The sequence below is a fragment of the Balaenoptera physalus genome (assembly GCF_965194825.1).
Source record: "Balaenoptera physalus genome assembly, chromosome: 15".
In the NCBI taxonomy this organism is placed as follows: domain Eukaryota; kingdom Metazoa; phylum Chordata; class Mammalia; order Artiodactyla; family Balaenopteridae; genus Balaenoptera; species Balaenoptera physalus.
The window spans coordinates 48954321-48978730 of NC_138894.1; the positions used below are offsets into that span (position 1 = coordinate 48954321).

General features: G+C 34.9%; 1 protein-coding gene across 4 annotated transcripts in view; it reads left to right on the top strand.

The window, feature by feature from the left end:
* The first annotated feature begins 405 nt into the window (after positions 1-405).
* The window catches only part of FANCL (FA complementation group L), a 77735-nt gene continuing 53730 nt past the window's right edge, over positions 406-24410 (top strand). The window contains exons 1-5 of one of the 4 annotated variants that reach the window (XM_082426298.1): positions 406-916; positions 10162-10220; positions 12235-12295; positions 14853-14909; positions 19731-19831. In XM_082426298.1, the coding sequence (XP_082282424.1) occupies positions 821-916; positions 10162-10220; positions 12235-12295; positions 14853-14909; positions 19731-19831 (374 nt within the window). In that variant the 5' untranslated portion in view covers positions 406-820. The remainder of the gene's footprint in view (positions 917-10161; positions 10221-12234; positions 12296-14852; positions 14910-19730; positions 19832-24410) is intronic. The other 3 variants (XM_082426296.1, XM_082426297.1, XM_082426299.1) reach the window with 3 other exon arrangements.

The following is a 24410-nucleotide window of genomic DNA, read 5'->3' on the forward strand; positions in this document are numbered from 1 at the left end:
TGGTTCCAGATCACATATTGAAAACCACTGCTTTATTGTAATTTATATTTAACCACTGAGGCAACATTCTTGTTTTTCCCTAAGCATCCAGAATACTCTTATAATTCTTGTCAAACTTAAAGAATCTTCAAGAAGTCTAACCCCATTCTGAGGGCAATAAAAATGGTAGGGTGTATATCTTACTCATTTTTGCACAGCCTGCAGCCCCTTATAATGATGTTTTGCAAATACTAGGGTTCAAAAATGTAATACACTGAGTATTGACTGGAATCAAATAACTGTGCAGTAAATATTAAGCTCCTTATTTAACCATCCCTTAGTAAAAGGGAATGGATAATTACCATTCCTGAGTTAGAAATACGTTCAGGAAGTGTTGTTAAAGAAAAATTAACTTCGGTTCATCAAGGCCATCAGCAATTCTCCCTCCTGTTTTGCCTTAGATATTTGTGAGTACAGTGCAGCAGAACTAAGTCTGGTGTTGACTTGAGTCTGGATTAATATACGTATCCAAAAGGGTTCTTGGGACAATCAAGGCTAGTATGAGCTTGTTCGGTCAGACCTGTGAACCTAAAAACAAGCTTCCCTCCTGCCTCCCGTTGGCGCCAATGCTGCCTCCCGCCAAGCCGCATCTATTCTGGCTGACCCTGAGCTCAGGTGTCCCGAGTAGCCTCAGACCTTCATTTCTGCCCGCGGAAGCCTCCAAGTTTCTTCCCGCCAAAGGCGCGGGTTTCCGCCTCTCTGCGCACTAGGCGCAGGCAGGACTGCGCATGTGCGGGGCCCGGCGGCCGCTGGCTCCCGGCGTCTCCACTGACCAAGAGCCATGGCGGAGACGGAAGCTAGTTTGCTGCGCCAGTTCCCGCTGCTTCTACCCCAGAACCGGGCGAAAACCGTGTATGAAGGATTCATTTCAGCTCAGGTACTCGCCCGGGTGTTGCTCTTTCGCTAGCAGAGCCTCCCTCTGGCGGCGCACCCCCGGCCCTGAAGTCTGTGACCGGAGGGGTTAGGAGCTCGGGTTTGTGGGGATTGAGAGGGGCGGCCAGTAAGGACTCCTGGGAGACTAGAAGTTTGAGAACCGTGGGCCGTTGCTGGAAACCCGTTCCCGGCCGCCGCCTCCATGCCTGGGCCGGGGTCGCTGCCTGGGACAGGACGCTGGGAGCCCCGCGCGCGCGCCCGGGCGGGGAGAGGACGGGGAGGAGGGCCACGCCCCCTCGTCCCCGCCCCTCGCGGAGTTTTGCCTCGCTCCTAACTGTGTCTGTCCCACGTTTGAACTTTTGTTTTAATTGGTCAATTTTTTGCTTGTCTTTATTCTAACATGCCCCACCCCCACGAAGGTTGGAGGCCATTCAGAGGGGAGCCTGCGCTCCCTCATTATATTCGTGTTTCCTGCAGAAAGAACGTTTTGGAGGAAAACCTGGTTTTCGCTCTCTGCCAAGTCCTGGGTACCCGATCTCATCCAGTTGGCGATGTTTTGTAGGAAATCTTGACAACCGAATTAATTACCTTCGCTGATTCCAAGTGGCCTCTCTTGTGGAGTTTATTACCCATAGTAAACACGTGTAGGGCTTTGAAGTTTACAAAGCGCTTTCCAAGTACAATATCTCACTTAATCCTCAGGCCTCAGAGGCAGACATTTTTTTTTAAAAGTCATTATTCTCGTTTTATAGTTGAGTAAATCAAGGCATGGGAAAGTGGAGAGATTAAGTTACTTGTCCATGATCACAACGGACTCCCTTAAACTCAGGCTATCTGATTCCACTCCTGGGTTTTCCCCCTCTACACTGCATCAAGCTACCTTAGGTGAGAATTTTGAGTATAGACTTTGCTTCCTGGCCATTACATTCAACATTGTGCCCTCTCCCTGAACAGCGCACATACTTTTTGAGGATAGGGGCCATATTCTAGGAATTAACATGTGTTTTGAAGTTTCCTCAAGACACATAGTAATGTCTCAAAAATATTGAGTGAATTATTAAATTCACATGTTAAATGAAAATTTTACCTACCCCTAAGAATATTAAGTGTAGAACTAATCCTGATACACTGATTAAGGAAAGGTTAAAGACCGTACACTTGGACTTCTTCATTTGTTTTCAAATTCATTGTGACTGTCACAGAAAGTAGAGGTTAAACGTCATTGTTACTTCTGGAATAAAGTTAATCCACGTTTTCCTTCCCCAGTTGGAAGTATTGATCTTGAATCACCTAGTTGAAAACTTTCACAGCATTTAGAAAAATTGAAGAGATGTTACTAAGTTCCATTTTTATCAGAACCATGTTATATCTAATTTTAGGCATTTTAAGGAAAGTATTTTGTATTCTATGTCTGTATCTGCTAAAGCCTCTTAGAAAATATGTGTAGCCATCAAAATTCAGATTAGATGAAATTATTTTATCCTGGCTATAGCTACAATTCTCATTTGTACCTGCTTTAAGCAGCTTGTTGAAATCCTAACCTAAAGATTTTATTTAACATTGTTTTGTTTTGGTGGAGCTGGTTTTGTCTAAAAATGTGTCGTATGTAATTTCAAATTTACAGAAAAATAGCAAGGATGTAGGAAGAATTTGAGTATACTCTTTAAGGGGGTTCACCATTTTACATTTGCCCCTTTTGATTTATTATTCTGAGTCTGTGTATGTGGGTGGATGTGTACACACATTATTTCCTTGAACAGTTTCAGGTTAAGTTGCAGACATAGTGTTCCTTTATTCCTGAATACTTAAGTGTATATTTTGTGAGAACAAGGACATACCCATACATAACCACAATTGTCAAAATCAGGAAATTTAATCATCATATAATACCATTACCTAATCTGGAGTCCAAATTCAAATTTTGTTAATGTTGCAATTATACATTTTTTATACCCCTTCCCAGCCCCTAACCATCTGATGTAAAATCTCACATTACATTTAGTTGTCGTGTCTCTTTAATCTGGAATAGTTCCTTAGTCTTTCTTTGTTTTTCATGAACTTGACATTTTTTGAGTACATGTTGGTCATTAGGTAGAATGTCCCTCAATTAAGATTTGTCTGATGTTTCTTCATCATTAAATTCAGGTTATGCAATTTTGACAGATATGCCACAGAAAGAATATTGTGTCCTTTTTAGGATGCGGGATGTCAGCAGGTCTCATTATTGATGATGTTATCTCTGATCACCTGTTTAAGGTGGCATCTGCCAGATTTTCCTATTGTAATTATTAAGTACTTATAGGAAGCTACTGTGAGGCATCAAACTCCCTCCTCCCCCACCCTGTTATAGCAGCCATTGACTCTTGTTTGAGTCAGTTAATTGATGTTTGCCAATGATGATTTTCTAACTCTGTCATTTCTTCTATATTTATTAATTGGCATTCTGTGATAAAAAGTGGCTTTCCCTTTCCCATTTATTTATATCAGGCCCATGGATTTTAAAAATAATTTATCTAATGGATTATAATCCTTACTTCCCTATTTGATGTTTAAATTGTCCCAGATTTGGCCAGTGAGAGCACATTTTTATTGATATGTTTTTAACGATTTGCATTTTGCTATCATCACTGTTTTAAAAGTATCCTGTAGATACTGACATGTAGTGTTTTATCATCATTTTTTAGAGCTTAATTTTAATTTGTAGTTCCCCCGCACCTGGGAGTTATTTAATAGAAGATTAAAATTTTTGCTCATGGAAGGTCTTCTTTCATTCTAATTTTGTTATTTCTAGTTTTATTGCATCATGATTAGACAGTGATGTTTGTAAAACTTCAACTCTTTGTAACTTAATTGATCCTTTAAGTTTAAATTTTATTTGTTAGTGATCTGTGTGATTAAAAGTGTTTTCTCTATTATCAGGTTCTTTCTTTTCTCTTGAGTGAGCTTTGGTAGTTTGTTTCCTTTTCATTTCATCTAAGTTTTTGAATTTATTGGTTTAAAAGTTGTTTTTAATATTCTCTTATTATCCTTTTAATGGCTTTAGGATCTGTAATGATGCTCCCTATATTGGTTACCTTTTGTTGTATTCCACACCTTAGTGGCTTAAAACAACAAACATTCATTATCTCACCTTTTTTATGGATCAGGAATTTGGATATGACTTAGCTGGATGATCCTGGATAAGTGTTTCTCCTGAACTTGCAGTGAAGATGTTGGCCAGGATGTCTATTATCTAAAGACTTGACTAGAGCTGGAAAATTTGCTGCCAAGATTGCTCATTCACATAGCTATTGACTGCAGGCCTCAGTTTTTTACTTCTGTTGATAGAAGCCTCAGTTCCTCACCACATGGACCTCCATAGTGTTGTTTGACTGTCATTACAGCATGGCAGCTAGCTTTCCCTGAGTAAGTGATAAAACAGAGATCAAGCAGAAAGCTGCACAGTGCTTTTTCTCCCCCAGCCTCTAAAGTTACACGTTTACTTCTGTTTTATGCCATTTATTAGAAGCAAGTCTCAAATCCAGTCCATATTCAAAAGGAGATGAGGCACCAACACTTAAAGGTAGAAGTATCAAAGAAATTATGAATATATTTTATAGATATCTCTTATGCCCATTCCTGGTATTGGTATTTTGTGCCTTTTTTTTTTTCCTGATGCATCTGGATAGAGACCTATAAGTTTATTGATCTCTTCAGAGAACCTACTTTGATTTCATTGATTTTTCTCTATTATTTTTCTGTTTCTGTTTCATTGATTCCTGATCTTAAATTTCCTAATTTGTTTGGGTGGAAGATTAGGTCATTGATAATGAGACCTTTTTCTTTTATAATGCAAATGTTCAGTGCTATATATTTTCTTTCAAACATTGCTTTAGCTGTATCACACAAATTTTGGTATATTTTCCTTTTTTTTTTTTTTTTACAGTTCAAAATACTTATTAATTTCTTCTTTGACCCATAGGTTACTTAGAAGAACAATATATCTCTAAATATTTGAGGATTTTCCAGATATCTTTTTGATATTGATTTATAATTTAGTCCCAGTATAATTCATATGATTTGAATTCTTTTAAATTTATTGGAACTTATTTTATGGCCTAGAGTATGGTCTATTTTGGTAAATGTTCTGTGCATACTTGAAAAGAATGTATATTATGCTGTTCTTGGGTAGAGTGTTCTATAAATGTCAGGTCAAATTGGTTCATAACGCTATTCAAGTTTTCTATATACTTACTGATTTTCTGTCTATTTGTTCAGTTAATGAAAGGGGGTGTTGAAATTTCCACCTACATTAGTCCCCCTTTATCTGCAGGGGATATATTATTCCAAGGCCCCCAGTAGATGCCTGAAACTGTGGATAGTACCAAATCCTATATGTACTATGTTTTTTCCTATATATTCATACCTATGATAAAGTTCAATTTATAAATTAGGCACAGTAAAAGAATATCTAAATTGCCAGTGTCACTACTCTTGCGTTTTGGGGTCATTATTAACTAAAAGAAGTGTTACTTGAATACAAGCACTCAGATAGTAGGACAGTGGATCTTATAACCGAGACAGCTATTAAATGACTAACAGGCCGATACCCTGGACAGAGTGATTCACATCCTGGGTGGGATGGAGTATAGCAGCGTGAGAGTCCATCACACTACTCAGAATGGTGCACAATTTACAACTTAAAAATTGTTTGTTTCTGGAGTTTTTCATCTGATATTTTCAGTTGACCACAAGTGACTGAAACTGCAGAAAGCGAAACTGTGGATAAGGGGGGGCTACTTTATAATTTTCTTTTTCAATTTCTACTTTCATTTCTGTCAGTTTTTCCTTCATATATTTTGAAGTTCTTTAGGTACATAAACTTTTAGGATTGTAAGCACTCTTGCTGAACTGACTCCTTTATGATTCTGAAATGATCCTTTTTATCCTTGGTAATAATCTTTGGAATCTTGGAATTTATATTTTTTGATACTAATATAGTGACTCCAGCTTTTTTTTTTGATTAGTGTGGCATGGTTTATCTTTTTCCATTCTTTATTTTATGCTTATTTGTGTCTTCATATTTAAAGTGGATTTCTTCTGGGCCTTGCTGTTTTATCCAATCTGATAATCATTGCTTTTTACTTGGGGGTTGTTTAATTAACCCTTTACATTTAGTGTGACTGTTGATATGGTTGGGCTTAAATCTAGTATCTAGCTGTTTGTTTTGTATGTGTTCTTTTATTTATTTTTTATATTTTCCCTATTTTCTGCATTTTACATTAATTGAGTTTTATAATTTTGTTTTATCTCCTCTGTCAGCTTATTACCTGTTTTGTTTTGTTTTTTTCTTAAGTAGTTGCTATATTTTGTCTGTCTTTTCTGGTGTTTGCTCTAGGGTTTACAATATGCATCTTTAATTTACCGTCATCTACTTTCAAGTATACCTCTTCCCTTATAGTGTAAGAATCTTACAGTAGTTTACTTGTATTTCTAATCTCCTGGTTTTGTGCTGTTGTTGCCATATATTTTATTTCTGTTTATCTTATAACCTTCCCAATACAGTATTAATTCTCTTTTAAGCAGCTGATTAGCTTTTTTTTTTTTTTAATTAATAGACTTTTATTTTTTAAGAACAGTGTAGAGTTACAGAAAAATTAAACAGATGGTAAGGAGAGTTCCCATGTACCATCTCCTTCCCCACACAAACACAGTTTGTCCTATTATTAACATATTAGTATGGCACATTGTTACAATGAATGAACCAGTATTGGTACATTATTATTAACTCAGGTCTGTACTTTCTTCATATTTCCTTTGCTTTTACCTAATAACTTTTTTCTGTTCTGTGTTCCCATCCAAGATGCCACGTTATTATGTCTCTTTAGGCTTCTCTTAGCTGTCATGGTTTCTTAGACTTTCCTTGTTTTTGATGACTCTGACTTCTTTATGATTATGAAATGACCCTCTTAATTGAGGAATACTAGTCAAGTAGGATACTGTTCTACTAGGATTTGTCTGATGTTTTTCTCATGAATAGGCTGGGGTTATGTGTTTTTGAGAGGAACATCGCAGAGTTTAAGTACCATTTCATCACATCATATTAAGGGTACACATTGTCAATATGATTTATGACTGTTGATGTTGACCTTGATCACTTGGCTGAAGTTGTGTTTGTCAGGTTTCTCTACTGGGAAGTTACTCTTTTTTCCCCCCTTTCCATACTGTACTCTTTGGAAGGAAGTCACTATGAGCAGCCCTCACTAAGGAGTGGGGAATTATGCTCCCCCTCTTTCAGGTGGAGTATCTATGTATAGTTGACCCTTGAACAATGCAAGGGTTGGGGTGCCAACCCTCATGTGCTCGAAAATCGACATATAACTTTACAGTCCGCTCTCTGTATCCATGGTTCTGCATCTGTGGATTCAGCCAACTGCAGATCGTATAGTACTGCAGTATGTATTTATTGTAAAAAAAAAAAAAAAAAAAAAAAAAAAAAAAATCCATGTGTAAGTGGAACTGCACAGTTCAAACCCATGTTGTTCAAGGGTCAATGGGTCAACTTAATTTATCTGGAATTCTTCTGTATGGGAGATTAATTTCTCCATTAATTCAATCATATCAGTATGGACATATGGATATTTTACATTTTGAGTTATATTCCAATACTACTTTATTTGTTGCTAAAGTTATTCCAGCTTTGGCACAGTCAGTTATCCTTTAAAGAGATTTTAAAAAATAAGAAAAAAGGTCTTTTATATTTACCTGTTTATTTACTGTTTCTGATACTCTTGTATGTCCAGATTTTTCACCTTGTTTCATTTACTTTCTTCCTGAAGTTCTTCCTTTAACATTTCTTGTAGTGCATGTCTGCTAGTGATGAATTCTTTCAGTTGTTTTCTGTCTCAAAAAATTGTTGATTTGGCCTTTTGAAAGATACTTTCACTGGGTATAAAGTTCTGGGTTGACTGTTTTTATTTTAGTGCTTTAGCAATGTTGCTTCGCTGTCTTGCATTATTGTGTATGAGAAATCTCTACTCCTTTTTATCTTTGTTTCAGGAGTTGTGGCACATGGGCTCAGTAATTGTGGCTCACAGGCTCTAGAACGCAGGCTCAGTAGTTGTGGCGCACGGGCTTAGTTGCTCCGTGGCATGTGGCATCTTCCCATACCAGGGATCGAACCCGTGTCCCCTGCATTGGCAGGTGGATTCTTAACCACTGTGCCACCAGGGAAGTCCCAGTAGCTTAGTATTGATGGAGACATTATCTTTGTGTCTGTGAACCATTGCAATAGTTTATTAAATTCCTCATTCAAGAATACCCTCTTTTGTCTGCAAAGTGCAGTTTACTTTATGGATGAGTTTTTTTGGTAGTGTCGAAGGAGGAGTTGAGTGTTTTTATTTTGTTACAGAAGATCCTAAGTGTACCATAGTTGGTACTTTTTCCTCCTAACACCCAGTTTCCAAAGGATATCTCTTTTACCATTTTCTTCTCCTACATTTCTTATCCAAGATGAGATCCTTGACTTTTGTGTTGATAATAAGTCCCCTCCCTGTAGTCAGTGCTCTGATTTACCAGAAGTCTTTATTATTATTTTTTGCACATAGTCCAGTCCCCTCTTCTGTCTTCCATGCATTTTTTTTTTCCTGAAACCCCTAGCTCTCTAAAAGGACTTGATGTGGGAGCCCCCAGGTGGAAACCACTGGAGCCCCAGGGTGGAAGGCACTGGAAAGTGGTTTAAATTTTTCTTCTTAGAGGTAATTTTGAAGTTTATGGTATTCTCTTTCTTCTGATTCTGCCGAAGACATGGGATTTTTGTGGGTCTAATTGTTCTTAATTTTGATGTATATAGTTTTTTGGAATGATATGTAGAGAGATTCAGATTTAGGCAACTGTCAGTACTTTTGTTCCCTGTAAGTCTGGAAAATCTGCTTCATGAGAGCAATTAACATTTTTTCTATGGTTTAACTAAAAAAAGATAATTTTGGACATTTTCTTGAATCAGAAAAGTATTATGGCATGTGACATGGCATTTGCCCTTTTAAAATGGTTGGATTTTGCAAATAAGGGACTTTGGAATTTTATTCTTTCACATAACAGATCAGTAGAGTAGTTTTACTATTTTTCATGTAAAATTTGAATTCCAGATTGTTCTTACACCTATGTGTGGGATGTCTGTAAAGTTAGGTTAAAGTTACTACATAATACCTTCTAGCGCTTTAATGAAATAGTGAATTATTGTTACTTGACCTTTTGAAAAGGTCAGTAGTACATTTTGTTTCATTTTTTTAAAGGACATTTGAATGTAATGAAAGTCAGAACTGCAATATTACCATGAAAGTAAAGGTTATGGGGTACATTTAATTGTGTTCCTCTATTTTTGAAACTGCTTTGAGGGAGACTCTGCTAAAATTCTCGTGGTAATTGTTTTTCAAGAATTTTATTACTGTTTTTCATTTTATACTGTTGGAGTAAAAGATTATATTTCTGTTTGTCTTTTTCTGCTTACCTTTGCTCAGATTTCATGTGTATTATCCTATTTAAGGTACAAAGTTTAAGCTGCTTATCCATTCACTTTCTCAAGAAAGTAAAACTGAATATATTTCTCAGAGAACTGTCCTTCTTTCCTTGGAAAGATTCTTGAGTAAAATTTGGTCTTTTCAAATGTATAGTTAATGAATATTTAAATTAAAATAACTTAATATTTTAGGGGTTTTATTTATTAAAGTTCTGCGAGTGTGGGAGAATTAAACATACTCTGATTTATGAAAATATTTCTGTCTATGTATTTAGATTATTTAAATATATTTTCACTTTATTAAACTCTGGAAAATTACAAATATGAAGCCTATAATTATTATATATTACTTTACATTATGATTTTTTCTTCTGTATTCAGAGCAATTTGAAGGAATTTCCTTTTTCTTTATTTCCTAAGAAATAACATTTAAATTTCTTCTTTATGTCTACATTAACAATTTCTTAGTATTTCTTATTTATGTGAGTAACTTTTTCTTTAAAAATAAAATCCTATCTTAGTGTTTTGATTACCCAACAATCACAAAGTTTCTGACAGGCATTTTTGAGTTATTTTCCCTCAAATGCACTATTCTGTTGCTTATATTTTAGCAAGTATTTGGATAAAGTTGATACCTTTTAGAAAATAAAGGAAAATGTTGCCTTTTTTATGTGATTCTGTTTGACTTCTCTTTAAGTGAAAGATGAAATGAACCTTCCTTTTTGAGTGAACCTTCTTAATGTTTTCCACAGGGAAGAGATTTCCATCTTAGAATATTGCTGCCCAAAGATTTACAACTGAGGAATGCAAGGTGATGTGGTGTTTTGTTATATACTGTACATGCATCTTGGTGGGATGAGCAGTCGTTAATCTGCTATAAGCTGATTCTAGTCATTAGAGTTCTGCCTAAAATGCTTATCAGTCAGTTAACCAGAAGCATTTCTGATTTTTCTGAATCATTGTGCTTTGTAAATGATTTTCCCTGGTGTTGAAGTGTTTTTCAATGGTAATACATTCTCTAATTTATTTATTTTTTAGTTAAAGCAGTAAACAACAAGTGAGAATATTTGGAGAATACAAAAGAATTAGAAAATTTGTTTCCAACTTTTGACTGATGTTAATTATGTGTATGTTCAGTCATGGGAAGACCCACATTATCAGTTGGGTCCTGATAGAAATTAGGTGTCAACATGGGCTGTTGGTATGGACAGCCCTTCAAGGAATGTCAAGAGACAAGATTAGAAATTTAGGATTTAGGTAGCGCCTAAAATCTTTTTTCTGCTCCAGAATATCTGAGGGTAGGAAGGGAGGAAGAATCCAGAGACAGTTACAGCAGAACTGACAGGATTTTGTGACTGGTTAGAAGTGGCAGGTAAGACAGAAAGAGGAGTGGAGAATTCTTTTCAAGTTCCTAACTCAGATCACTAAGCTAGAGAAGAGATCACGGATGGAAGAAGTAGAAGAGGAATTGTTTTAAGACATATCAGATGTTAAATATCAAGAGGAGATTTTTAGTAGGTAGTAGTGGTTTGGTGTGGAAATTGAGCATGAAACTTGGAATGAAGACGTATGTAGAAGTCACAGTAGGCGTGGGATTTGGGGCCATGAGTATGGATAGACTTTCTAGTGCCTGCATGGATAGAGTGAGAAGAGAAAGCCAGTGACAGAATCTTGAGGGCATAGCAGTGTTTAAAGGACTGGTAAATAAAGAGGACCTTGGAAGAAGACAAAGCATTGACCAGAAAAGTAATAGGAAAACCTAGACAGTTGCCTCTGAAGCCAAAGAAAGAGAGGCTTAGAAGGGGAATGGTTAACAGTGCTGACTGTTGCAAAGGGATCAGGTTAGATTGCATAGGTTTCATGTAGTGGTTGAAGCCAGCTTTTATTGGGGTTTTGAGAGTGGGTAAGTGGGTAGAAAGGAAATGTAAACAGTATAAACTACTTTGAAGAACAGGAGTGGCCAGAGAAGTGTGTGTAGTCAAGGAGGAGTTATAATTATGTGTTTGTTTTTTTTTTAAATAAGATTTGCTTGAACAAGTTAATATTACGGAGGAAAAAAAAACTAGCAGAAAATAAGTTAAGGATACCACAGTAAAGGGATAATTAGTGAATTGATGTGATTGAATTGGTGGGAAGGGGTGGAAAGCACATTTGAAGAAGGGGTTTCCCTTGGGCTGTTGAATGAACTACTCTGCCTCTATGATAGGAGATAGCAGTGGAAATGAGGGTTAGTAGACCGAGAATGGAGGGTCATGATGGTTTGAAAAGATCATGGTTGGGAAAACTCTGAGGGGCTTTCTACTTCTAGGTAAGTAAAAGCAATTCCTAGAGGAGTTACTTACCTAGCAACATTGAGAGCGCAACTGAGGTGAGCCAGTAGATAGATGAACATTAACTTATCACTACTTACACAATTAAAAGTATGTCCTTAATCTGGAATTGAAAGAAGAATAGATTGCTACATATGCTTTTGCAAATACAAGTTCTGTATATTATGATCAAAACTGTTTTATTTAATCGCTCTTGGAGAAGAATCCAATTCAAGAAAACTTTGCTTTGGACATGTTAAAATTAAAAAAAAAAGTACTGTTTTGTTAGCATGTTGTTTGCTGATTGAAGTTATTTATATTTTGAATAAAATTAGTACCGACAGTTGGAAGACATGATTTTCAATAGTAGCCGTGATAAAAATTTTATTAACTTGTCAGCATTATCTTTATGTCATTCTTTTCTATGTATGTAGATATTTGAGTTAGCATACAAATAAGTTTTTTCCTTTTAATTCTGAACAATGAATAAACCATGTTGTTCCATTAAAATTTTAGATTACTATGTAGTTGGCAGCTGAAAGCAATACTTAATGGATATCATCACGTAGTGCAACAGGTAAGTCCTTTAAAAGGTTTGTTTTTAGCGGGGGTAAGAAGTTACTAAATATACTCTTTTAAAGACCTATTTTGCAGAGTGTTACAACTGGTTTAGTAGTTGCTGAATTTTGTAGGTTTCATCTCTATCTAGCAAATATTTTAAGGATCCATATTTTATATAAAATGTTTCCTGTCTCAGAATCCTCAGCACATCTCCAGCCAGCATTTATGTCGAAACTTTATTTCCATCCTTGAGACTTTAGGGTCTTCAAATGTATACACCCTATCCACCTGAATAGTGGTGGTACCAAAAAATCCCAGGACCCATTTAGGAGTTGAAGGGTATCTGTGGCAAAAATGCGATTGTAGTTCAAGATTAGCAACAGAAAAGGTGAAGTGGAAATCACTTAGGATCATGCATGCATATGTAATGAGAGTAGATGTAAAGGCGGCATAGATGAGATATAGGTAGGATTTATTTAGTTATTCTTTATTTTTAAAAAAATTTTATAACTGGAAGTTTGTACTTTTGACATCCTTCACCCACTTCATCCACCTCTCCATCCCAATTCAGTTATTCTTAATGTTTAGGTTGCTCTACCTGAAAATTCCTTTAAGGATTTTTGTTTGTTTGTTTGTTTCTCTAATCAATTACTGAAGCAACTGAAAATAATGAAATGCCTCTTGTAGGAAAATAAATGTAAGTAGAACTGCCTTTCTTTTAATGCTTTATTCATTTGTGTATTTTTCCTGATTTCCTCTACTTTCTTAAAGCAGGTTATTATGTATGAAACTGACAATGACAGTTACTCTCACTTAAAGCAGTACTGAACCACAAAGAAATATAGGAAATAAACTATTTGATTTGTAGAATGTAGGCTGTCACTGCTGGCAGTATAATTACAGCAGATTTTTAAGGGGATGTTTAAATTATTTCTCTCTGTTTTCTCTTCACCGCCCCTTCCCCATCCACTGAGATTATATTGTATACTAAAGTTTAAGAAATGAATCTAATGAGATATCTAAATAGCTTGAAGAAAAACTGTTAATGAAGACTAAGAATAATAATAAATTCTATAACAGTTTTTCTCCACCAATTCACCAAGAGGATTCCTAGAAAAAGTTCCAATTACTTATCTCCTCCCTGCCCTCCAGTTGGTCATGTAGAACCCAGTATTAGTTTCAGTCTTTGTTTTATTCCAAAGTCCAGTTGAATGTTACTCTTCTTTCCTTGTATCATTTTTAACTTTAGTAAATATGGGTCGGGGGTGGGGGCGGTTAGCAATTTTTTTTTCTGTGAAGGACTGGATAGTAAATTTTTCAGGTTTTGTGGACCCTTAAGATCTGGTGGGGGGTCAGCAATTTTTTTTCTGTGAAGGACTGGATAGTAAATTTTTCAGGTTTTGTGGACCCTTAAGATCTCCGTTATGACTACTCTACTGTGCCCTTGTAGCACCGAAGCAGCCTCGACAAGAGGTAAATGAATAGGTGCGGCTGCATTTCATTACGACTCTGCTTACAAAAACAGCTATCGGGCTGGATTTAGCCTCTGAGCTGTAGTTTGCACACTTTGGTATAATTTATTATTCCTCTCTAGTAGACTACAGGGGAAATATTGTATAGAAGAAGGGAAAGTCAAAGACTTGTTCTACAAACGTGCCCACACAAAGCTGTGTTAAGATGTAAATCATATGTCTCATGTATTGTTGAAATATCTTCGATTATTATTTTTCTCATGTAAAGACAGAAATTTACATATCCACTTCAGAACTGTGTGGTGGTAGTGCAGTGCATCAGAAGAAGTAACAAAAATAACATTTTGATTTCAAGCAGAGAAATGATGTAGAGATTTATCTAAGAAAGCAATTTTAAATGAGAATTTTTTTTTGCTTTCTTTTATTCTATAATAATTTTCTTTTAAGAATCAAAGATTTCTAGGAAATGGAGCCATGACACTTTAATATCCCTTATACTTCAGAAGTTATTTCCTTTTTGCCATTTTATTGTAACTGTTCTACCTTATTGAAAGATTGACTCTTTTTGAATTAATACGGGTTAGTTGTGAAAGGACAAAATTAACAATTATAGGTAGTCTTTAATGTGAAGGAAAAAAATTAAAATAGACAGTTTTATTGATTAGTTGTTAATTCATTGCTCTGAGTAGATTCTTTTAATTGTATAGATTTCCTGATTTTTATATTTTATGCTCCTCTTGACACTCCATTCATACTTTTTTTTTTTTTTTGGTAAATAGTGCTGTGGTTTGCTAGATTGCTAAACTTGACGGTAGTCAGTGCTGAAGAAATAGAGGAATGTGTGAGATTTTAAGTGACATGCTTACATAATTCAGTATATCTCACCAAAATAGATTTGAGGGCTTTAATTACTCTTTCAGAGTGAAATTGGTAGGAATAGTAGGGTTGATGACCAGTACTTTAATTCTTATACTTTTAAGACGTAGATATAGCTAATACTTTTTTTTCCATATTCACATGGACTTGGATTTTATTTCCATTTCAGCATGTGGAATATTCATTGTACACATGAAATTAATTGGACATGTTGTTTTGATCTAGAGAATGCAGCACTCTCCTGATCTAATGAGCTTTATAGTGGAGTTGAAGATGGTTTTGGTAAGAATTTGTTTTCTAACACTGTCACCATATTCTGTAAATCTTGAATGTTTTTGTAATTCCTTTAAAAACCAACATGATTAGAACTTAAAACTTCTCAACTCCCAATCATTAATGTCTTATTTTACTCTGTGCATAAATGTGGATGGTACTTTTCTGAAACTGCATGAGGAGTAGAACTATGTGTAAGAACCAATTTGATTGTATCCTAAACTGGGCACACTTGACACTAGTCTTGGACAGGTGGTGAAGAAATAAAATGTATTTCTGGTCTGTTAGAGAATGTAACATCTACAGAGAGATTAAAAAGTCACACATAAAGATATAATACAATGTATAAATAATTTTGTATACAACTACAGATTTCTGAAAAATTTGTTAGGCTTCATTACATATACACAGTTACATATGATAATTGATTATTCAGTTAACTATACGTAAAATACTTGATTAACAGAAGAGGGAAGACGACAGGGAATACCCACAGGCCCATGACCTAACTTCAAAGTTTTGCCAATCATATTTCTTCCCCTACTCTTTCAGGAGAAAGGGACTGGAGCATTTTAAAAGAAACCCTGGACATTGTATCCATTTCTCCATAATATGTCAGATTATACGTCTAACACTTAAGTGTTTTTTTGTCTGTTTTAAAATATGCTGTTATAATCCCAATAAAGTTAGTGCTAATTCTTTATAGTTGCTTTGTTTGTATCAGTAGGCAAACACGGTCCACACATTATATTTAGTTGATATGTCTCTTAAGTTTCTTAATTACTTCCTGTAGCAGCATCTCCTCTTCCCCTCACTGTTTTTTTTTTCTTCTTCTCATGCCATCTACTCATTGAAAAGCCAGATTATGTGTCCTATAAAATTTCCTACATTCTGGATTTGGTTTATTAGATATTCATGGTGTCTTTTAACATATTCTTCTACCTTTTTTGCAATCTGGCAGTTAGATCTAAGGGTCTCAACAGAATTGGGTTCATTTGCTCTGGTAAGAATACTTTGTGCTCTGTACTTCTTACCCTGCATCAGGAGGTACATGGTGTCTGATAGTTCCTCGTTTAGAGGAGTTAAGATTGATCAATAGGTTTAGATCCATCTAATATAAAGTTTCCCATCAGCTTATCACCTACTGATTTTAGCTTCCAATGACAGTCATTGACAACATCCACTATTTCACTAGGGATTGCAAATGGTGATTTTTAAAAATCCATCATCTACATTTATTAGCTGAAAATCTTTTACAGAGAATTTCCCTTCATCAGTTATTTGGTTAATTTGAGGCATAGCTTATACTGGAGAGATAGGATAAATGCTTGTTTCTTTTTCCTTTTTTTAAAAAGTCAATTTTTAGAATAATGAGTTGGTGCCTAGCAACTCAAAGGAAACTAATACTTTTTTTTTTTAGTATTATTATGAACCTGTGGGTTTTTTAATATTTGATTAACTTTAGTCCATTGCAGTCATTATTCAGTGCTTAAACTGTACCATTTTTGGTCAGTGTAAGCCCCTTCATGTTGGTTGCTGAGTTCTTTTAACACATCCCAAGCTTTGCTTTATGACACCAGTTGCCCCAGTTTCATTAACTCATCCTATTTTTCCAAAGAGCTGTGGTTTTTTTGTAGGAAATGGTATTTGGATGCCACAGTCTCAAAACTGGAGTGTTCATTGGTATTAATTCTAGGCCTTTTCTGTGGACAAAGCCTGAAAAAAATGCTTTTTAGAAAGAAAACAATCATGAGTTCATTTCAAAATTTTCATTTCAAATTTGGCATAGGGATTTTACTACTTTGACTTTATGCTTATATCTTTTAAATCTGAAAACTTTCATTTTGAATATTAACATAGTTATTTTATTATGTTTTTACTTGTATGTTTTACTTATGCTTTTCCCATATCTATAAAATATTTCTTTATATTTGTTTTACAAAATTACAATACCAATATATAGCTACTAACAACTGAAAGCAGTTTGATATTTCTTTGTGGTTCTTTTTGAGGCCTTCTTATTGTTAGGAGCAGCTGCCACATATTTAGAGCTTATTTACTTGCTGGATTTGTCTTGAGCCCTTTTTTTAATCCTCATACCAACCCACTGAGGTGGAGCTTTGGTGAAACGTTTGGGATCAAAATAAAGAGTATAAAAAAAATCAGATTCTAAAGTTTAAATTTTGACTAATAAATTTGTAAGCCCTAATTAATAAGGATTATCAAAATTCATTATCAATTTTGTCAAAGGCCACAACGTGATAACCTTAAAAAATGTAAGGTGAAGAAGTGAAGTGTATTTTGGTTTACATCTCCTTGACATTGAACAAAAGTTTGAAAAGTTTCTTTTGTCTTTTTATCATAATTTTGATAACCTATACAAATAGGACGAAGGCAGTGATCCCCAACCTTTTTGGCACCAGGGACTGGTCTTGTGGAGGACAGTTTTTCTACGAAGCTGGGCGGTGGGGGAGATGGGGGGCATGGTTCGGGCGGTAATGCGAGCCATGGGGGGCGGCAGATGAAGCTTTGCTCACTTCACCGGCCGCTCACCTCCTGCTGTGCATTACCTCCTGCTGTGTGGCCCTGTTCCTAACAGGCCTCAGACCAGTCCACGGCCTGGGGGTTGGGGATCCCTGGGCTAAGGGAACCAGAGTAAAAACTGTATATACTGTGGCTCGTTGCTGCTGAAGCTAATTTTAAGTTCTATCGGTCATTTAATTTTGAAGAAATACTCATTAGTTTAAAATAATTGGGGATTGATCTCCAATTCACAGTATTCTATTTAGTACATTTGTCATTGCATTTCTGAGTAAAATGAGATCCTATACTTTAGCTTTCTAAAGAAATTGTGGACAGAGTTGGTGATACTATTGCACATTTATGGCACTGTACCTAAAAATGTAAGAATTAGTAGTTTATTGGGTTGTATTGTTAGTAATAGGGTTCATTTAATATAATCACTGGTGAAAGTATTGAGAATGTTGCCCAAATGAAATCAGTAGGCGTTGATCTTATTTCAGGAAATTTTGTTAAATCTCTCATGGAGTTTCCTAGTAATAACTAGGCGTATAGTAGGAGCTTGTACATATCTGATAGATGAACAGTTGTTTTAAAAGAGATCAACAGGGTAAATTATTTTATTCCTTTTTTATGGCTGAGTCACTGAGTGCCTAAGGCCTCAAAACTTGGAAATGTTTAAAATTAGGAATTAAAACCTGTTTGGAAAGCCTGTGTTCTTTCTACTATGTACCTTTGCTTCCTTGTCCACAAAGAACACTTTGCTTCTCTGCCTTTGCCCTTTTCTCTGTTACAGTTCTAGAATAGGAATAACTTGTCTGACCCAGGGTAGAAGGCAGAGTTTACAAATGTCATAAACCTAGGATTAAAGTACATTTTTATTATTATCCAAGTTTATTTTTAACCTTCAGTGTACGTGAATAGTAGTAATTAATATTTTTGAATTTAAAAAAATTTCCAAATACTGTATAGCTGTTACATCTGTAAGTCCAGGAACGATATTGACATTATTAGTAGTAGTACTAGTAACAGGATAATCTTAATAGTACAAATTTATTTCTGTGGACCATCAGGCTATCTATATACAGCATTAGGTATTTAGTTTATAAAAAAGCAGTATACTTTTGTCTTCTGGGAGCTTCCCTTCTAATTCACATTGACATTCTGGGCTTTACAAACCTGCTTTCACAGTTTGGTTTGTTTGTTTGTTTTTATCCTAAAGCAGATTTAGAACTGTATTAAAGTAGTTTCAGTAAACAGTCCTGATTTTGAAACGCTGTTTTGTAAAAATCTATTCTTTCTAGTGTTACCTCAATTTAATTGTCTCCTATCCTTGTTTAAAAAAAAAAAAAGAATAAGGACTAATAAATATATACTTAAACAAATAAAAATTTATACTTATTATTAGGGTTACCAGAAGTATTTATAATTTTTATACTTCTTCCCATCTGGTTTTGTTATTTATTATATCTGGTTTTTAATTTCTTTATTGGTTTTTATTAATTAATTTCTGGTTTTATTATTTCTTTCCTTTTTATAATACCTTTTGATAATCCAGACCATATGAACATCTGTATAGATACATTTATTTTTACTTTCCAAATAAGATATTTGTCTAGGTTAGCACCTTTGAAATAACTGGTAATTTTCAGCCTCAGCAACTCTAGTGATGTTTGTATTGCTTGCAAAAGTGTAAATTTTAGTTTTGTTTGGGGGAACATAAACCATCTTAAAGATATCATAGGTGGGCTTAGCAGGGAAAGGAGCTGTGATCTAGCCAGGTAGGTGGCAAAACACTTAGCTGGTCTGGGAGTAATACAGCATGTAAGTCAGTGAAAGAAATTAACAGGTATGTATTTATTGTGATAATGAAGGATTTTTATAAGAATGTGATTCACAAAGGTGTGCAAATGTATCAGTCTAGGCAATGTACATAGAGTTCAGGCTTTTCTTTAAAGGTACATGTTTCTTTATATCAACAGGAGTAGAAAAATAGTGAAGCCTTGAGAATGAGGGGGTTTTGTGTGTGTGTGTGAATTTTTTTCATCTCTGATAGGCATAATAGTCTAGGAGAACATGAGAGTCTTAAGTTTGTATGGTATAATAATTGACAGTTTTACATGACCTTCAGTGCAGTCCTTTACCCTCTTCATGTCTTTTTTTATGAGAAGGGGAATCATTCAGCTGGATTTTCTGTAAAAATAATGGATACTTCAGGTACAAAGATTACAGAATTGTGTTTCGTAATCAGGTACTAATAATTCATTGTGTAGCATTCCGCAGCTGATTCAAGTTTTTTCTTTTAAACAGGAAGTTGCTTTAAAGAATAAAAAAGAGCTGTATGTACTACCTCCTCCTCCCCAGTTCTACTCAAGCCTTATTGAAGAGATAGGAACTCTTGGTTGGGATAAGTATGTCTATTTTAAAATGTTTTAGAAATGCCTTTCTCTTATGCATTTCAGTTTAATATATTTTCAGTTTTAGCAATTTATTTTGCACTGTTTTTAGTCAAAAGTGTCATGTAGTTAGAGTATCTGATCCTTATTGTGGCTGTTAATTAAAGGTATATCATCATAAAAAAACTGACCTACAAGGTAGCATTCTAAATATAATTTGGAAAAAAATAACATTTTTATGTACACAGTAAATTAAGATGTTACCATATTTTCACTGAACATATAACATTATTTTTTCTTTTAGTGAGATATAATTGACAAATAAAATTTTTACATACTTAAAGTGTACAGTGTGATGATTTGATATACCTATACATTGTGAAAGGATTGCCACAATTGTATTAATTAACATTCATCACCTCACATATTTGTCTTTTTTTCTGACAGTTTTTTTGTGTTGGTTTTCTTGTTGCTATTATATGGAGGGGAGAATTTTAGGAACTTCTGACTGCCATTTTCACTGACATCACCCAATATATTTAGTTTTATGTCTATTATCTTGCTATATGTTTTCTATTTGTCTCATGTATTTTGTGTTTTTTTTCTTCATCTGCCTTTATTTGAATTAATCACAATTTTTATTATATTTTCTTTCTATTAACTTTTTAGGTATACTTTTTTTATTATTTTCGAGGTTACCTCAGAGATTACAACATACACATAGCAAAATATACATTGTTATCTTTACCAATTTTCTTATATTGCGAGGATCTAAAACTCTTTAATGCATTTTCTCCCTTGTTGTGTTGTTGTTATAATGCATTTTAATTCTATATTTAAATTTGACAAACGTTATTATTGTTGTTTTTAAAGTCAGTATTTTTATACATACACACACAGTTATTTCTCCCAGTGTTCTTCATTCCTTCCTTACTGCATTTCTATCCTGTCTAGAGTAATTTTCCTCCTGACTGAAGAATTCCCTTTAATATTTATTTATTGAGATAAAATTGACATAGAATATTATATTAGTTTCAGATGTATGACATACTGATTCAATATATGTATGTATTATGAAATAATCACCACAAGAAGTCTAGTTAACATGCATAAGTACACAGTTACATATTTTTTTCTTGTGATGAGAACGCTGAAGATTTATTCTCTTAGCAGCTTTCACTACAATCCAGTTGACCCTTGAGCGTCATGGGGTCTTATATGCAGATTTTTTTTCAATAAATATGTACTATAGTACTATCCAATCTGCCATTGATTTAATGTGTGGATGTGGAACTGCAGATATGGAGGGCCAACTGTGAAGTTATAGGTGGATTTTCGACTGTTGAGGGTTGGTGCACCTAACCACCATGTTGTTCAGGTCAGCTGTTCAATATTATTAGCTGTAGTCACCATGCTGTACATTACACTCCCACTAATTATTTTCTAACTGGAAGTTTGTGCCTGTTGACCTCTTTCACTCGTTTCACCCACCCTCCACACCCATCTCTGGCAACCCCCAATCTTTTCTCTGTATTTATGAATTCAGTTTTTTAGGGTATGTTTTTAGATGCCACATTATAAGTGAGATCATACAGTATTTGTCTTTTTCTGTCTGACTTATTTCACTTAGCATAATGCCCATTATAGGTCATCCAGGTTGTTGCAAATGGCAGAATGTCCTTTTTTATGGCTGAAAAGTATTCCATTGTATATATATATATATATATATATATATACACCACATTTTATTTATCTATTCATCTGTCAGTGGACAGTTGGGTTGTTTCCATGTTTTGGCTATTGTAAATAATGCTGTAGTGAACATGGGTGTGCAGATATCTCTTTGACATTGTGATTTTGTTTCCTTCAGACATATGCCCTCAAGTGGAATTGCTGGATCATATTGAAGTTCTGTTTTTAATTTAGAGTGCATACACATTTATAATTGCTGCATCTTCCTCGTGGATTTTCCCTCATCATTAAATGTTTCTTTTCGTATCTAGCAATATCTCTTGCCTTAATGTCTACTTTGTTAGATATTAGTATAACTCCACTAGATTTTAATGCTCTGTTGAAATTCTCCATCTTTTTCTCTATTTTTTTTTTTTATGGTTTTAAAATTTTTCTAACCACTCCCATAATCTAGATCCCCTTGTGTCTCTTATTATTTTTTAATTTTTTTCTTGTGCTTTTCTGTCATATAGTCCTGGATCTTGGCATTCCTAGTGCTTTTATTAATTTTTGTTAATAGACTTAATTTTTTTAGAGTGGTTTTAGGGTCATCGCAAAATTAAGAGGAGGGTACAGAGATTGCCCATATACTTTCTGCCCCCAAATACACGCATAGACTCCACCATTATCAGCATCCCCCACTGGAGTGGTACATTTGTTACAATGGATGAACCTACATTGACACATTGTTATCACCCCAAAACCATAGTTTATATTAGGATTTACTCTTAGTGATGTACATTTTATGGTTTTGGACAAACGTATAAAGACGTGTATCTGTCATTATAATATTGTACAAAGTAGTTTCATTGCCCTAAAAATGCTTTATGCTCTACCTATTCATCCCTCCCTCTCCCCTGACCCTTGGCAACCACTGTTCATTTTACTGTCTCCATAGTTTTGCCTTTTCCAGAATATCATATGGTTGGAATCATACATTATGAAGCCTTTTCAGATTGGCTTATTTCACTTAGTAATACGTATTTAAATTTCCTCTCAGTCTTTTCATGGCTCATTAGCTCATTTGTTTTTAGCACTGAGTAATATTTCATTGTCTGGGTGAACCACAGTTTATTCACCTGCTGTAGGACATCTTGGTTGCTTCCAAATTTTGGCAGTTATGAATAAAGCTTCTGTAAACATCTATGTGCAGGTTTTTCATGTGGATGTTATTTTTCAACTTTGTTGGGTGAATACCAAGGCCTAGACTTTTTTTTTTAACAGCAAAGAGTAAGGGTTTTTCTTTATTTTCACAATTGAATCAATACAAAATTGAATACTGTATAACAAAAAAAAATGTAAAACCTTAAATCTCTGTGTCTCTTCTCAATAACATGATTGTTTTTTCTTCGGGGGAAAAAATAACCAAAAAAAAAAAAAAAAAACGGCAGAAGGGGAGAAATGAGGAAACTGGCTTAATTTGTAGGCATTCTAGTTAATGCACCTTTTTTCACTGTTTTGGCTGTTCTTCTGTACTTGCCTTTGGCCATTCAGGCTGCAGTGCTATACCTAATAATATTTGTTGAGTGTTGGAAATTGTGTATTAAAAAGTTCAGAAGCTCCAGATGATATTTTGTTCTACAGAGGGTTTACTTTTTTCTTTACTAGGAAAATAAAGCGGGGGCAGGTTGCCATAGAGACTGAAATGGTTCCGGGTGGGTTGTAGTTTTTGCAGGGCTCTTATTGCTCCTCTCCCTGTCCCAGGCTATAACCCTCCAGAGCTTTCAAGCAAGAGCCAAGTGTGCTCATTTGGATTTCTCCCTTGGTAGATCCTAAACTCCAATCTTTGTCTTCATTAGGCTAGTTTACCTTTAGCCCATTAGAGTCTGGGTTGCATTTTGGGCAGTGCTTCACATTCCTCTTGTTTACTTTGCCTTTACCGGTAACCCTCCAAGGGTTCCCACTGAGAGCTTAGGAATGTTCACTGGGACTTTTTCCCACTGGTAGGTTCTAAATTCTAATAAATTTCTCCTCAGTATTATGAGATTTCTAAATATTATCCTTTGTTTTTGATTGGCTTTCTGCTTGGCTTTTTATCCTCTTATCCCTTGCAGTTTATTAAAAGTTTTGATGGAAAATTGCCAGGATATAAGGCCCCAGTCTCTGACCCTACCTTTTCACCAGATTCTGGCCCTTTAAGTTCATTATTTTTATTTCTCTATCCTCATGAGGTTGCCAGAAATGCTGTTAGGGTTTTTGTTTTGTTTTTTTTGTTGTTGATTTTTTTTGTTTTTTTTGTTTTTGTTTTTTTTTGCCACTTACTAGTAGCTCTCTGCCTGCTCCATTTACCCAGATCCTCCTTTTCTTGCCCTATGCCCAGAATTGCTAAATACCCTGAAGGAAAAATGGCTGAAGTGTTGGCTTACTTCTCCTCTGTTCCCCCTTCTTCAGGACCTTGGTCCTTCAAGTCCTGGTTGCTTTAGCAATTTTTTGACACCTTCAAACTTTTTTTTTCTTTTCCCTTTCATCAGGCTACTTTAGTCGTTCTCAGTGGAAGTTTTGGTCTTCAGTAAGGTACTCCATTTTAGCCAGAAATGGATGTTACATATAATTTTAAATGTACTGTTATGGTGATATTGAGGACTGGTTAATGCATATTCATGAAATTACGTTTTATTTGATAAGATATCATTCCTGAATAGGACTTGGGATGGATGAAACCTTTTTTAGAAAATTTAGCAAAACAATGGAGGGGAGAGACAGAGAAGACAAGTAATGAATTGAGATGCACTCTTGACAGTTCTGCTGAAGTAATGAAGATTTTTCTTGAGGCGTTGATGTCATGGACCTGATCATTCTATGGATTTAAAGTGATAGAAAAGAGAAAAATTATTTTGACTTATTTTCTGATGCTTAAATGTTC